General features: G+C 53.7%; 3 protein-coding genes across 3 annotated transcripts; all 3 read right to left on the reverse strand.

Moving 5' to 3' along the window:
- Positions 1-4,527: 4,527 nt before the first annotated feature.
- J4E93_006521 (uncharacterized protein) lies at positions 4,528-6,011 on the reverse strand (the record flags this gene model as incomplete). Its single annotated transcript, XM_049344434.1, has 2 exons — positions 4,528-4,768; positions 4,828-6,011. The coding sequence occupies 2 exons, from the start codon at positions 6,009-6,011 to the stop codon at positions 4,528-4,530; spliced, it is 1,425 nt and encodes a 474-aa protein (XP_049198088.1).
- A 3,116-nt stretch (positions 6,012-9,127) lies between these two features.
- J4E93_006522 (uncharacterized protein) lies at positions 9,128-9,904 on the reverse strand (the record flags this gene model as incomplete). The annotated part of the gene is made up of 5 exons (XM_049344435.1): positions 9,128-9,306; positions 9,363-9,448; positions 9,510-9,526; positions 9,583-9,723; positions 9,812-9,904. 5 exons carry the CDS (start codon positions 9,902-9,904, stop codon positions 9,128-9,130), a joined length of 516 nt encoding a protein of 171 aa, XP_049198089.1.
- Positions 9,905-10,669: 765 nt separating this feature from the next.
- J4E93_006523 (uncharacterized protein) lies at positions 10,670-12,391 on the reverse strand (the record flags this gene model as incomplete). Its single annotated transcript, XM_049344436.1, has 3 exons — positions 10,670-11,202; positions 11,252-11,956; positions 12,004-12,391. 3 exons carry the CDS (start codon positions 12,389-12,391, stop codon positions 10,670-10,672), a joined length of 1,626 nt encoding a protein of 541 aa, XP_049198090.1.
- Between the last annotated feature and the right edge of the window lie 94 nt (positions 12,392-12,485).

Consider the following 12,485-nt stretch of genomic DNA (forward strand, 5'->3'; position numbering starts at 1 on the left):
GTTGTAAAAGGATTGTCATTTGAAGAGTAGACACCAAATAGCTCAACCAGTCGGGTTCACTATCCGATGCGATTCCGTGACACCGATGAAGATAAGATTCAGAGGCCTTCCGGCAGTGCGATTGTTGCATCGGCGGAACACGGCACTTCCGGGATCTGCACTAGCACTCTCCCAGGGAGTGAACGTATTTGGCAGGTCACTTGTTGCAACCATCACCTACTGCATCGCTTCAACGCCTTAAGTCTTTGACTAATACATCGGAAGCAGTATCTAACGCTGCTCGTGGTGCTGCGGATGATTGGGCCTTGGGAGAATGTCTCACTGTCTATTACCATGAGTTCTGCGGTAATCCAGGTACACACAGACGCGGGCCGGCGAACCTTCCGAGCCAGAGTATACTATAAGAAGCACCAGATTTGCACTGTTACAGTGTCAGTCTTTATCTTGATGGCATTTATGTGGTGGGCGAAAGATCCAGGCCGCATTCAACTCACCACGTAGTCTTGGACATGACCAGATAAGTGCGGCTTTCTCGCTCTCCTCCGTGTGGCCGTGGGGTCCGCAAGTGAGAAATCTGGCGCTTCCACGAAACGACGCTTGGCCCATGATTTGTCAGTATGCTGGCCAGCCTGCTCGAGAATGAGTACCAACTGGCGTTCTCTTTGCCACGGTCCGCGGAGGCTTTGCACACCCTGGTGATATAGCACTGTCAAAGGCGACTGGCGTATGTCTCCTAACTATACACTTCCTGCCTCGAGTGTAGCCAAGATATCTACACTGTGAGCACCTACCCTGCCCTTGCTCGCGGACTATTTTCACTAAAGGAAAAGTCCCTTCCAACGTGTGGAACGCCTTCCCCATGCGTTAATGAGGTTTTCAATGTTGGGGCGCATGTCCATCCCTCATCGTAGCGAAACTCGGCGAATGTGATTCAAAAGCGTGGCGAAGTCCCCGATCCCTGGCTCCTGTGAACCCACATCTAAGGTGGCACAAGTATCGCGCATATATGAGATGCATATGCGACGTGGCTTGTTGGATGAACTGATCCTTCAGCTGCGGAATCCTCTGGGTGCAAGCGTCAGGCGTGGCCCGCAGGTTCGGCGGACATCATGCATCGGATCGAGACCTGAAGATGGAGCATTGGGCCGCACGTGTTCAAGCTGTTATGGCCTCGTAAGTTTTGGGTTTCTATTGAGGCTACAACACTGGCAAACCTTCTCTCTTCGGTCGCTTCCAAGGCCATGCCACGAAAATACGGCCACGTGTGATGCATCGCATAGTCTTAGATCATGCCTGCACAGCATCTCTGCCGCTCACCGGAGCCTAAGTAGCCTGGGCATTAGGCTGTCAAATGCACTTACGTTCTGATGCGTGCATTCGAGTCGAGAAGGGTGGGGCTGCACTGGCAGCTAGTCGGGATGAACGAACTCGCCTGCGGGGAGCAAGTGCCGGGCGCCTACACATCGTCTTTGGTAGTACTGATCAATGGAATTCCCTACCTTATCTGATCTGCGGTCAGGTGCTCGCGGTGTAGCAGTGGAGACGTGACTCTCCATTACCTAGGTAAGGGTTGGCAAGACGAGATCCAGAGGTTTCAGCCGATCCCACGCCGCTTGCCGTCGATGCCAATGACATGTCTTGAGTATAGGGGTCGAAGGGGAAAGAGCAATGCGACTAAGCTCGTACCGTCTATGGAGCTTCACGATGAAGCGACGTCAGTTCAACAAGCGCGCTAGGGTTTAGTGTACCACGAACAAGCGGTAGCGGAAGCGACGGCAGTACAGCTTCATGTGTGCATGTTTGGAATAACATAAGAACAATTTTGTAATCAGCAAGAGATATGCTGTGAATGACAAAGCCGCCGCCCTCCAAGTTCCTTCCATTTTCATGCCACAACGTTCCTTCCTAACCTCTTTCTACCGTGATTAAAGGAGCGTTCGAGACTTAACAGGTCCATGAAGAGAGATAGTTATGCAACATAGGCTATTCGATAGCAGAAACGGCGCTGAAAGCTACCCAGCATTCACGGCTGAGTCCTGTCGACTTCCAATGGTTCGATAGTGGCTTGCAGGCGGTGGTGACTGACTTTGGTTCATAGTCCCAGTCAGAGTTCGCAGCGCAATCTCGGCAGCGTCTTCTTTCGCATTGGGAAGATAATTCACATCGTACCAGTATCTCGCCTGGAAGTTGGAACCGTGGATGGTGACCATGGTTGACCAGGCTGTTCGGCCCCCTAGCATGGGTGTTAGCTAGTAATATGCGAATTTGCATTGAAGAAGCAACATGCTAGATTTGACTCACCACGGCGATCAGAAAGATCCGTGTAGGTTGGTTCTTGTAGCCCTCTTGCAAGGCAATGGTCTGTAAAGCGCATCAGTGTGCATTGAACCAAGGACTGAGCCGAATAGGCATACCTCGAAGACGCTGCGTCCACGGATCCCGGTTGGCCATAATAATTATATTGTGTATAGATGTGGAACGAATGAGGTAGCAGACAAGAAGTGAGTTACAAAGGATAGAGGTTGATGGCTAAGAAAGGGTTGAGACTGGCTCGATACAACAAGCCTAGCAGCGATTTAAAGGGCGCAGCTACTTATAATATATGAAAGCGACGCGGAGCCTCACTTGACGGAAGAAACAGACAGATATGGTAGTGAGTGACGAGGGTATGCAAGCATCCGTCTCGTCGGTCATGCTCTTCTCGCAAGTGACATGCGCATATGCTGTTAGAAGCCGTCGCGACGTAAGTTTATGTGGCCAATAACGTGTTTCCCATACCCGAGCCATTGGGCTGGACGAACGCATTCGAGAGCGGGCCGATGGGGCATGCGAGAATCACAAGCATGGTCTAGGCCATGCGCAGGCTACTATTGTCTGCGGAGACTTGGTGACAGTCTGTCGGCAGCTGCTGGGAGGCGGTATGGATGAGATGCTTGTCAACACCCGCACTGGGGAAAGCTGCATGAACAATATGCAATTGGAACCTGAGGCTGCAGCGTGAGGGTGCTTTGCAACTTCAGCCCAAGAGCGTGTTCGCGTACCCACATGGCTGCAAAACATGAGGCTAGTGTGGAGTGCCAGGTCATTATGCAGACACTCTGCAGTAGTGCTCAACAGGACCCTGCCTAATTTTCGCTGTGGCGGCAATGATATCATACCGAGAGAGGCGGTTCCGTAAAGAATGCTTCGAATACATCAAACGATATTAAACAATGTCCGTGAATTATGAGGCGGATGATTCATTTGAGCAGTGCTGTTGACGGCAAGAGCGGATGGTCGTTGAGCTTGTATGCCCACACTTGACCCAAGGTCCCACAAGCGGCGAAGGAATCAGAACACCATATGATGAGCAGACGGGTTCCTGCTTATTGTTTGACCTTCCTCATGGGATGTGAAGCCGCAGCCCGAGATTGATGAACAGACCGACTGTCGTGAAGCGAAAGTCAACCCATACAATTCCATTGACGCAAATGCATGGCTGGGGATATGTGCTTGCCACAGCTTTAGTGGAAAAGAAATCCCGATTGGTTAGTTCGAGTAGCTATCGTCGAGCGCCGCTACGAGGTTCTTGCTACGAAACAGCAGGTTCAATAACAAGAATATCCTTGATACACTTTGCTCGCAGCAATTGCCTGTCAGCTGCGTGGTAGTGAAGATCACCTCATTCTCTCTTGCGACTTCATGGGACCGAGGCGGAGGGTCGCACGGAGAGCGTTAAACTGATGCCGTGATCGAACATGCTTGAATGCTGCAGAGAGATGCGGGTTTGAGATTCAATATCGTGGAGAGTACGATGTGGCGATGCACTCCCAGCAGTCGATGCAAGAAGAGCTTAGCCATGTGCCACGCGTGTGCTCAACGTCGTATGACCTGTCAACTGTCAATCCTAAGCTGTCGGGATTGTACGCCCCAGGAAACGAACTGGTCTTCCAGATTAACCTAACACGTAAGCAAACACCAATCTTCAGGCAAATATGCGGTCGAATGAGCGCTGTAGGCACAAGACTCGCACGGCTTTACTTTAATACCGAAGCGTGCCGTGTCGTACCCACGGCGCTGATGGAAATATGTTACTCTCACGTGTGGCAGATTGCGAACCAATTGTATAGAGCAAAATTAGCTCAGGTCATTATTCGTTCCAAAATGTGGTATCGTAACTTCGATCCCAGTATGTATCGATCCAAGAATGATAACGTGGCGATTCGTAGACCAAAACGGGCGGTGCTATGTGCATGTGCAGAACGTCCATGCCGGCTGGTATCCTGTGCAATGAGAAAAGGCTCAACAAATGCAGCAAACAAACAACGCTATGCATGCTGCGGGCCAAAGGATGGCGCAGATGCCAAACACCCAGGTGTAAAAAGAGAATATGACCACCAGCAATGCTAAGACTGCGCCCGCCTGCAGGTAGCCATCCCAACAGAATGTTTCTGACAGGTTGGTGATACAAGATGCGAGAACAGGCTGCAGCTTCCCGATACTGATTGCACGTTTACTAACGCAAACTTGAGCTAAATAAAGCAGACACTAAACGGACGTCGGCAAACGACGTGCCGCTGAAGGGTGTTTCTTGGGTATGCTACCCTCCTGGTGTTTTCGGTTGAACATCTCATCGATGAGGCGTTTGGGGCCAATGTATTCCAGGTTGGCCATTTTGAATGACGGATTTCTGAGAAGCGGGATGTGCATCTGTGTGCTCTGTTTGGAGTGGAAGCGTCGCTTGATGCAGTCGTCCACAAGAGCCATGAGACCCGTCGCCATAACAACACTGTTCATTGGGTTAACTGACTGTTACTTTGCACGGCTTGCGCCATCGAATGGACTTACTCGGAAATGTCTGAGTCTGAGCGTAGGATCTTGTCGTCAGTGACACGCATATAACAAGGTGGTATCCAGCCACCACGGGCAGCCTCCTCATGCGCCTCTTCGTGCGTCAAGCGTACGGGACAGATATGCGCAAGCGGCTCCTTGTCGTTGTCATCGCGGACGAGGTAGTAGGAGACAGATTCCTGCTGGTCCCGTCCTTCCTTCTTGACGATGCGTTTCCAGGAGTAGTCGTGGCCCCAGTATTCAAAGGCGTACTTCTTGTATGACTTGGCACCGCGGCGCTTGACGTCGAGGTGTGCGTAATTCGAGAACTCGAGCTTGATGGTATTGGTTGGTATTAAGGCGCGGCCCTTTGAGTATCCCACTGCCTTCGGACGTGACTCGGAGCGCGTAATATCGTCGTCGTCGTCATGAAGACTGCCCTGCACGGAGTCATAGCCGGAGTCGGCCCGCTTCAGACCTGCTGATGTTGAGGGGCGAGAGTCGGACTTGACCAGACTAGCGAGGGCTGTGCTTGCGCGTTGCAGGACTGGCCGCATCTCTGTGGCTGGCTTCTGGTACTTGCGCGTCGAGTGGCAGACCTCACGGCCAGACTCTCTGCAGTATCGGCGGAGCGAGAACTGGCGTGTGCGAAGGTCCTGCATGCGGAGATGGAAGAGGGTGTAGCTTTGTTTCCGGTGTCCTCGTTCCTCGACCTGTGTGTCCACTCTCAGGTTCATGTTGCCGTCTATGGTCGAGTCGTCGTGGCGTATGGATAGGCGCTTGGACGTAGGGAAGAGCTCCCCAAAGTCGCGGGGTGTGGTAGGGATGGCATCGCAAGCTAGTGGCTCGTGTCGGTATGTGGGCACATCGTAGTCGGGCATGTCATCATCGAGCTCATCGGCGAGGTCTTCTTCTGATGTCGACGCATATGTGTCGACGGAGGAGCGGGGCGGCAGCTGTGGATAGCGGTCGACCTTGTGTTGAGGCACAAAGTAGTCTCGTTCCCGGGCGCGTCCCTGTACGCGGGCGTGGCTGGTCTCGCTGTGCATGAGCGACGGTCTGCGGTCGCTGTACTCTGTCGGCGCGGTGTCGTACGAACGGTCGCTGGCGTCGCTGCGAGCCGACACGGTGCTGTTGTCGCTGCGGCCAGACGCGGTGCTGTTACTCGACTGGTGCTGCCGCCAGTGTGGGTTGGGCGCCATGATGTAACGTGATGTCTTGCAGTGATGGACAATGGGGTATTAATGATATGGGATGGATGGGGTATTGGCTGAACATGCAAAAGCCGAGATGTGGGTGGGGATGGCACGACAATGCCATGCAAAGCAAACAAGCGTATAAGTAGAGCGTGAGGGTCAAGCGCACGAGTGAAGCAGGCGGCGCAGCGATCTGAGACAGCTCACGAAAGGGTGACCCGGCGCAGGGCGGAGACAAGGACCGACGGGGATTAATACACGCAGTGGATTTGGAGCAGCAGTGCAGCGCGAATCGAGGCGCAGCGCATGGCGTGGGAGAGACGAAATAGGCTGCCTGGACGCTGCAGTTGTCTCGCGGGGTTCTCGACGCTGGTTGATCCCTCGCAGAGTCCTCGATCACGGCCCACGGACATGGCTGCAAGTGCTGCAACCCACAAAACGCCCTTGGCTTCATCCAGCAAATCGCCGGCACCGCTGGCCACCTGACTTGCCCGCATCGAGCGATGCAGACCTGGCTGGACGAATCACTGCCAGCTGCTGACCCTCCCCCAGCACCACCGTTGCCTCGCCAAACGCTCACAGCAGCCTCTACGGCGTCACCCAACAGAGCCTTCACCTGCTGCACTCTGTGCACTCCAGCGTAGCAATACAGTGCTCACTCAGCGGGCGCGAAGAGGACGCAAATTTAGCCTCGCTCGACACCGCTTGATCGGCCGCCCTGCCAGGCATCCCATGTTGGACAGGCTCACCCGATGCTGACCTTTGGTTCCTCGTCGGCACCGGGCGCCTACGGGACGCTCCCTGCTCCCTCCCTGGTGATCATCCCACGTGTATCGCGAGGCCGACGGACTTCTAGACGGCCTCCTAGACGGGCTCTCCCGGTCTTCGTCAGATGATAGTGGGAAGATTTTGCTGCCTACCCGACCCCAGCGACGTCATGTGCGCCAGCTAGTACCTAGGTCGCGCGCTGCGCATCGGAACTGCACGTCCATGCGCATGCGACAGATGCCCATGTATCGTCGGGTCCTGTGCTGCAATGGCTGATTCACCCCTCCGTTGCGGGCTTACTATAAGGCTGCGCTGGCAAGGACCAGCCTCTACGCAGCCCGGGAGCTAGCCCTCTCCACCGTTTTCCCAGGGACCAGAATGCCCACGGCTGATGAGCACGATCATCGAAAAGATCACCCTGCGCGAAAGACGGTTGTTGGTTATGACAGAAGCAAAGAGGAAGGAGCTAATAGTCCTGCACGCTAAGCTCCTCAACCTGGGCAATACCACCGAAACGTGTCATCGCTGCATATATTGCTGCCTACCGATAAATATGTTTGCCCTCGACATAGTAACGAAGGAAGGCTTTCTTGCGTCATGCTACATCTCCTGCTCCTGCAGAAAAGAAATGCTTCACTGCGGATATTGTGCAGCCAATCAGAACGGGCTACGTGTTGAGCTCGCACACCAGCCACGACAACAACAGCGGAGAGCCTTTCAATCGTCACAACCGATCAATCTGAAAACCCGTCATCCGATAGTAGTTGAGATGAAAGAGCTGAGCCCATCAAAAAGCCAGTACTGTTTTCCCATGCGTTCCTTCCACGCTAATGGTTCTGCATATCCTTTCCCCACTTCGTCCGTCCACTCATGTCTCCATTTTCGCTGGGAAGTCGGCTACGGCTGTCTATCAATTGTTTCCAAGGCTTCTAGACGTCGTCAGGTCCACTCTGTGCAGATGCTGACCGAGGATCCGTCCGATGGTGCCATCATGAAGGGCAGTGATTGCTGCATACTGACCAAACAGTTGGCGACGATTAGCCCGCACATACCCTTTGGCTTGACCACTAAGCAGGCTTCCTTGTTACTCGATGCGATAGACTCATAGTCCTCCCCACACTTTGCCTCACAGGGCATGTGTACGTCAGTGAGGCGATGCCCTCACAACTTTCACGGCTTGTTGAACCGAGCTCTCTTGGACGCCTACCAAGCGAATGCTCGAGGCACCTACAATCCCTGTGATCAAACTGGAGGACTATGAGCGAGGCTGTCAGCTGCGAAAGCGTAGCTTCAGCTAAGCCTCAACAGGCTCTCTGTGGCGCTGCCACCAGGTTCATCGAGTAGTCATTGGGTGTCTGCAGATGAGGCAGCATACTACAGCCCCCAAAGGCAGCCTTAAATGCCTTAAATGCTGCCCCTCAAGTTTGCCTGTATGCAAGAGCGTTCAATGCGTCGTAACTCTATGCCCCGCCTAGGCTTTGAACGACATGCACTGATCAGCCGAACCACCACGCTGCATCCATGGGGCTAACCTTAGTAACCCCGAGGAATTGCTCCTGGCTGACCTTCATGATGAAAACACTTGATGCTGTTGAAGAACTCCAAAGCATGAACGCGTGCTCGCCAGATACGAGTAGGAATCTCCATATTCCCTCCCTTATACATGTTTCGTCTCCGACTCTATACGTTAAAGAGGAGCCCGCTATATCTCACGTGTTAACTGAATCAGCAACACTACTAATCGATGCTAAAGATAGCATGGCATGACACATGTACTCCATGTATACACTGCTAAGCAATGCTGACAGGCGTCTCAGACTTCGAGAGCAAGCTCATCTTGTATACTGTCGCAGCAACTCTAAACAATGCTGCTATTAGAACATTGCCTCAATCAACACTTTCCAGACATCACTTCAATCATTTTCTCGCAGTTCAAGCATCTACCGCTATCCCTGCGTCCTGGTTAGTCTTGTATCACGGGTGCAATACCATCATCTATGATTCACACATCATGACATTGATACCAGTTGCAGTGCAATGCATTCGGTATTGAGTTAGAACTTGGCAATCAACTAGCGCGAGTATGTCTGCAATCACGACGGCGAAAGATCAAATGATAAATCAAACTGTTGGAAAGTGCGCATTGATCATTGTCATTTCCTAGTGATAGAGAGCACTACGACAGACCAAAGATGCTGACTGCGCATCTTCTACCAAGCCTTGCTGTGGACCGTGAATCATGGCGTCATGAGCCCATCAATGCGTGGTGGGCTTGATCTGTGGCCAGTCTCCTGCCGCCTCTGCCCACGCCCGTTTGCGCATCTCCTCTAGATTCCTCTCTGTCTCCAGTCGATCTACAACTGGCCGCAGTCCGCAATGGTGACGGTCTGCTTAGTAGATCCGTTTTGGGAGCCGACCTTCTCGATGGCCTGGACAACCTCAAGACCCTCGACAACCTGGCCGAAGACGACATGCTTGCCGTCCAACCAGGAGGTCTTGACGGTGCAGATGAAGAACTGGGAGCCGTTGGTTCCTGCACGTTTACTTAGTTTCTGATCTTCAAGACACGGAGCAGTGTTCTGAGCGTACCAGGTCCGGCGTTAGCCATGGAGAGGATACCGGGGCCAGTGTGCCTCAGGTTGAAGTTCTCGTCCTCGAACTTCTCGCCGTAGATGCTACAGTGAAGATGCGAAGTCAGTGTATGTCTCACATGCATTTCATGTGGCCAAAGCTTACCTCTCACCTCCGGTACCCTGTGTTATGTCAGCCATGTGTGCTCGCCAGAAGGAGGGTCGTGGGTTTGACGTACGTTGCCGCGGGTGAAGTCACCACCCTGGAGCATGAACTGGGGGATGACGCGGTGGAAGCTGGAGCCCTTGTAGTGGAGGGGCTTGCCGCTCTTGCCGGTGCCCTTCTCGCCGGTGCAGAGAGCGCGGAAGTTCTCAGCGGTCTGTTGGTCATAGTCAGCGACTGCTTCATCTTATCGGTGCCTCGCGGGGAAAGAGGCCTGACGAAGACTCTGCTAGCGGGGTACTCACCTTGGGGACCTGGTCGGCGAAGAGCTCCATGACGATCCTGCCGGCAGGCTGGCCGCCAATGGTGGTGTCGAAGAAAACCTTGGGGTTGGACATGGTGATGGATTTGGGTTGAGTGTGTTGTGAAGAGGGTGTGATGGTGGAGTGTTGTCGATGGGAAGGATGAGGGGCAGCTTTAAAAGATGAGAGAGGCCATGGAGGGGCATAGCTCTTTCCGTAGAGCACAGCACAAGGGTGGGGCCCGAGGCGTGATTGGGCCTCTCGCCGTCGAGGCTGGACGTGCAAGGGCCGCTCGGGCCAGGCTTGGAGGGGTAATTGCGCCATGCCCTCCCCGCATGTCAGTCAGGGCAGACGTAAGGGATCGTCGCCCGAGTACCATCGCCCGAAATCTCTGGCATCGCGATTGCAACAAAGATTGCCTTAGTCCTTGGACCGGCTGGCTTCAGCGACGGGATTCCGTGGCGTCGCGCTGACGAGGCATCGCAGCAGACTGCTGCTGAACGGACCACCGTAGCGCCATTCGACCGGCTCCTCATAGCGAATACGACCCTAAAGTATCCTGTGTAACGTCTGATACGGTCAGCATAAGAGTCACTGGCTGCCCTCACCCGTGATTGTGACTGTTCTAGGGCTCTTTTCCTAACATCACTTTTTGGAGTCATCAAGGCGCACAAACCCGTGTCAAGCGAAACACAAATGTGACAAATGGAATAAGGATTATGGCTGGCCGGTGTGGCGACGGCCTTGTAACTACTGAAGAGAAGATAGAGAAGGTGAAGAACAGACAGCGCTCACGAACGCCGTGCCTCCCGGCTATGCTCTCGGATATACCCAACAAAGAAAAAGCTTCTCACATCGCGCCTACGGCTGCACCAACACATTCATCTCCGCCGATTTCGCAAACTCAGCACGCTCCTGGATATCCTTCGCCTCGGCCTCCTTCCACAGCTGAATGACTTCCTGCTTGCGCGTTTCACTCCTGGGGTGGAACGCCATCTCCCATGGATCTGGCTTGATGATGAGTAAAGAGTTGGACTTGTTAACTGGTACTTCGATGTCTTTGCCGGTAACGGGGTCGACCTTAGCCCTGAGGTTGAAGGCCCACATCAGAGCTCCGCAGCCCGTCACGGTCTCGTCACGGGTGATAGACATGCCTAGACATTGGCGCTGGCCCCAACCGAACGAGGTCATGCCAACGATGTCAGGGTACTTGGTCAACGGCTCCTGGAAGGTCGGCCATCCAGCCTCCAACCATCGCTCGGGGCGGAATTCCTCAGGCTGAGGGTACTTGACGGGGTTTCGGAGGAAAGCCCAGTCGAGAGGAAGAATGCGCGTGCCCTTGGGAATGAAGTATCCCTGGAACCAGTCGTCGGCCTCAGCTTCATGAGCAACACCTGGGATGAAGTTAGTATCAATATGCAAGATGGCTGCTTGTGTGCTTACCAGTAGGTACAGTAGGTTTCCAGCGCATCGTTTCCTTGATACACGCACGAAGGACTGGCAGATTGGGCAAGTCGGCGACGGCAGGAGGCTGGTTACCGCAGACGCGGTCAATCTCCTCTTGGCACTTGACCTGCCACTCGGGGTGGTGTAGCATGCTGATGAGGAAGTAGTAAATCGGTCCGGTGACTGTGAAGATACCGACAAGCGCCATCATACCGATCACGCACGAAGCTTCGTATTCGCCCGAGATGTTTGACTTTTCCGCGGTTTCCAGGTAGTTCTTGGTGAAGCACGATCTTTGCTGACCAACTTCCATACTCTTCTTGGTTTTCTGGAGGCACTCCATAAAGAACGCTTGTTGGTCGTCGTGACGCTTGCGCTCCCGAAGCTTCCAGGGGTTGATCGGCTCGGGCACCCAGTCCCAGAGAGGAGTCAAGACGTTTGTGATTGGCCCGGCGGGTGACATCTGGGTGAGCAGACCCCATGCGCTGGGGGTCAGAGGAACACTGAGCGAAGGATCGTCCCATGTCAATTGGCACATGACCTTAGAGCACATGTCTTCGAGAGAAAAGCTGAAGTCGTCGGGGTTTTCCAAGAGCCTGGCCATCCATCGCTTGGCCTCAAATTCCATAATGCCGTTGTAGCGGACGTTGGTAGCTCCAGTGAGGTAAGAGTGGGTGAACTTCCGCTGACGAGCCCAGTATTCTATTCCAGTTAGCAAACTTCGCCGCGCTCATCGTTGCGAGACTTACGATTCTTTCCCATGAGAGGCAGGTACTCCATCGAGCCGTATGTGCTCTTCGCATCGAACAGCGACTTAATCTCTGGTCGATCAGAATACAGCTTTGCCTTCTTCACAAGCATATCCTCGGCGATCTTCTCATCGGTGATGATGATGAAGTTCGCGCCCAACATCTTGGTGCGGTATATGGGACCGTGAATGTCGGCCCACTCCTTGAATTTCAGCCACATGAACTCAATGGGTAGGTCATGAATGCGTCCAATCCATGGCACCTGCCAGGGACCAGGCATGTTCTGGACATTGTATCGCTTGTCGTACTTGGTGACGGCGTCGACGACTGCGTATACAACAAGGCCAACGACTGCGACGCCTAGGGCGTCGGCTGTGAAGGGATGCATTTCGAGTACGCAAGAGACGGTCGAAGGCGTCTGTAGAAAAGTCGGGACCGGAGGGGTGACTGTCGACTGACTTGCCAAGAGTCTTGACGGGGAT

The sequence above is a fragment of the Alternaria ventricosa genome, assembly GCF_023758065.1.
Source record: "Alternaria ventricosa strain BMP 2768 chromosome Unknown scaffold_11, whole genome shotgun sequence".
NCBI lineage: Eukaryota > Fungi > Ascomycota > Dothideomycetes > Pleosporales > Pleosporaceae > Alternaria > Alternaria ventricosa.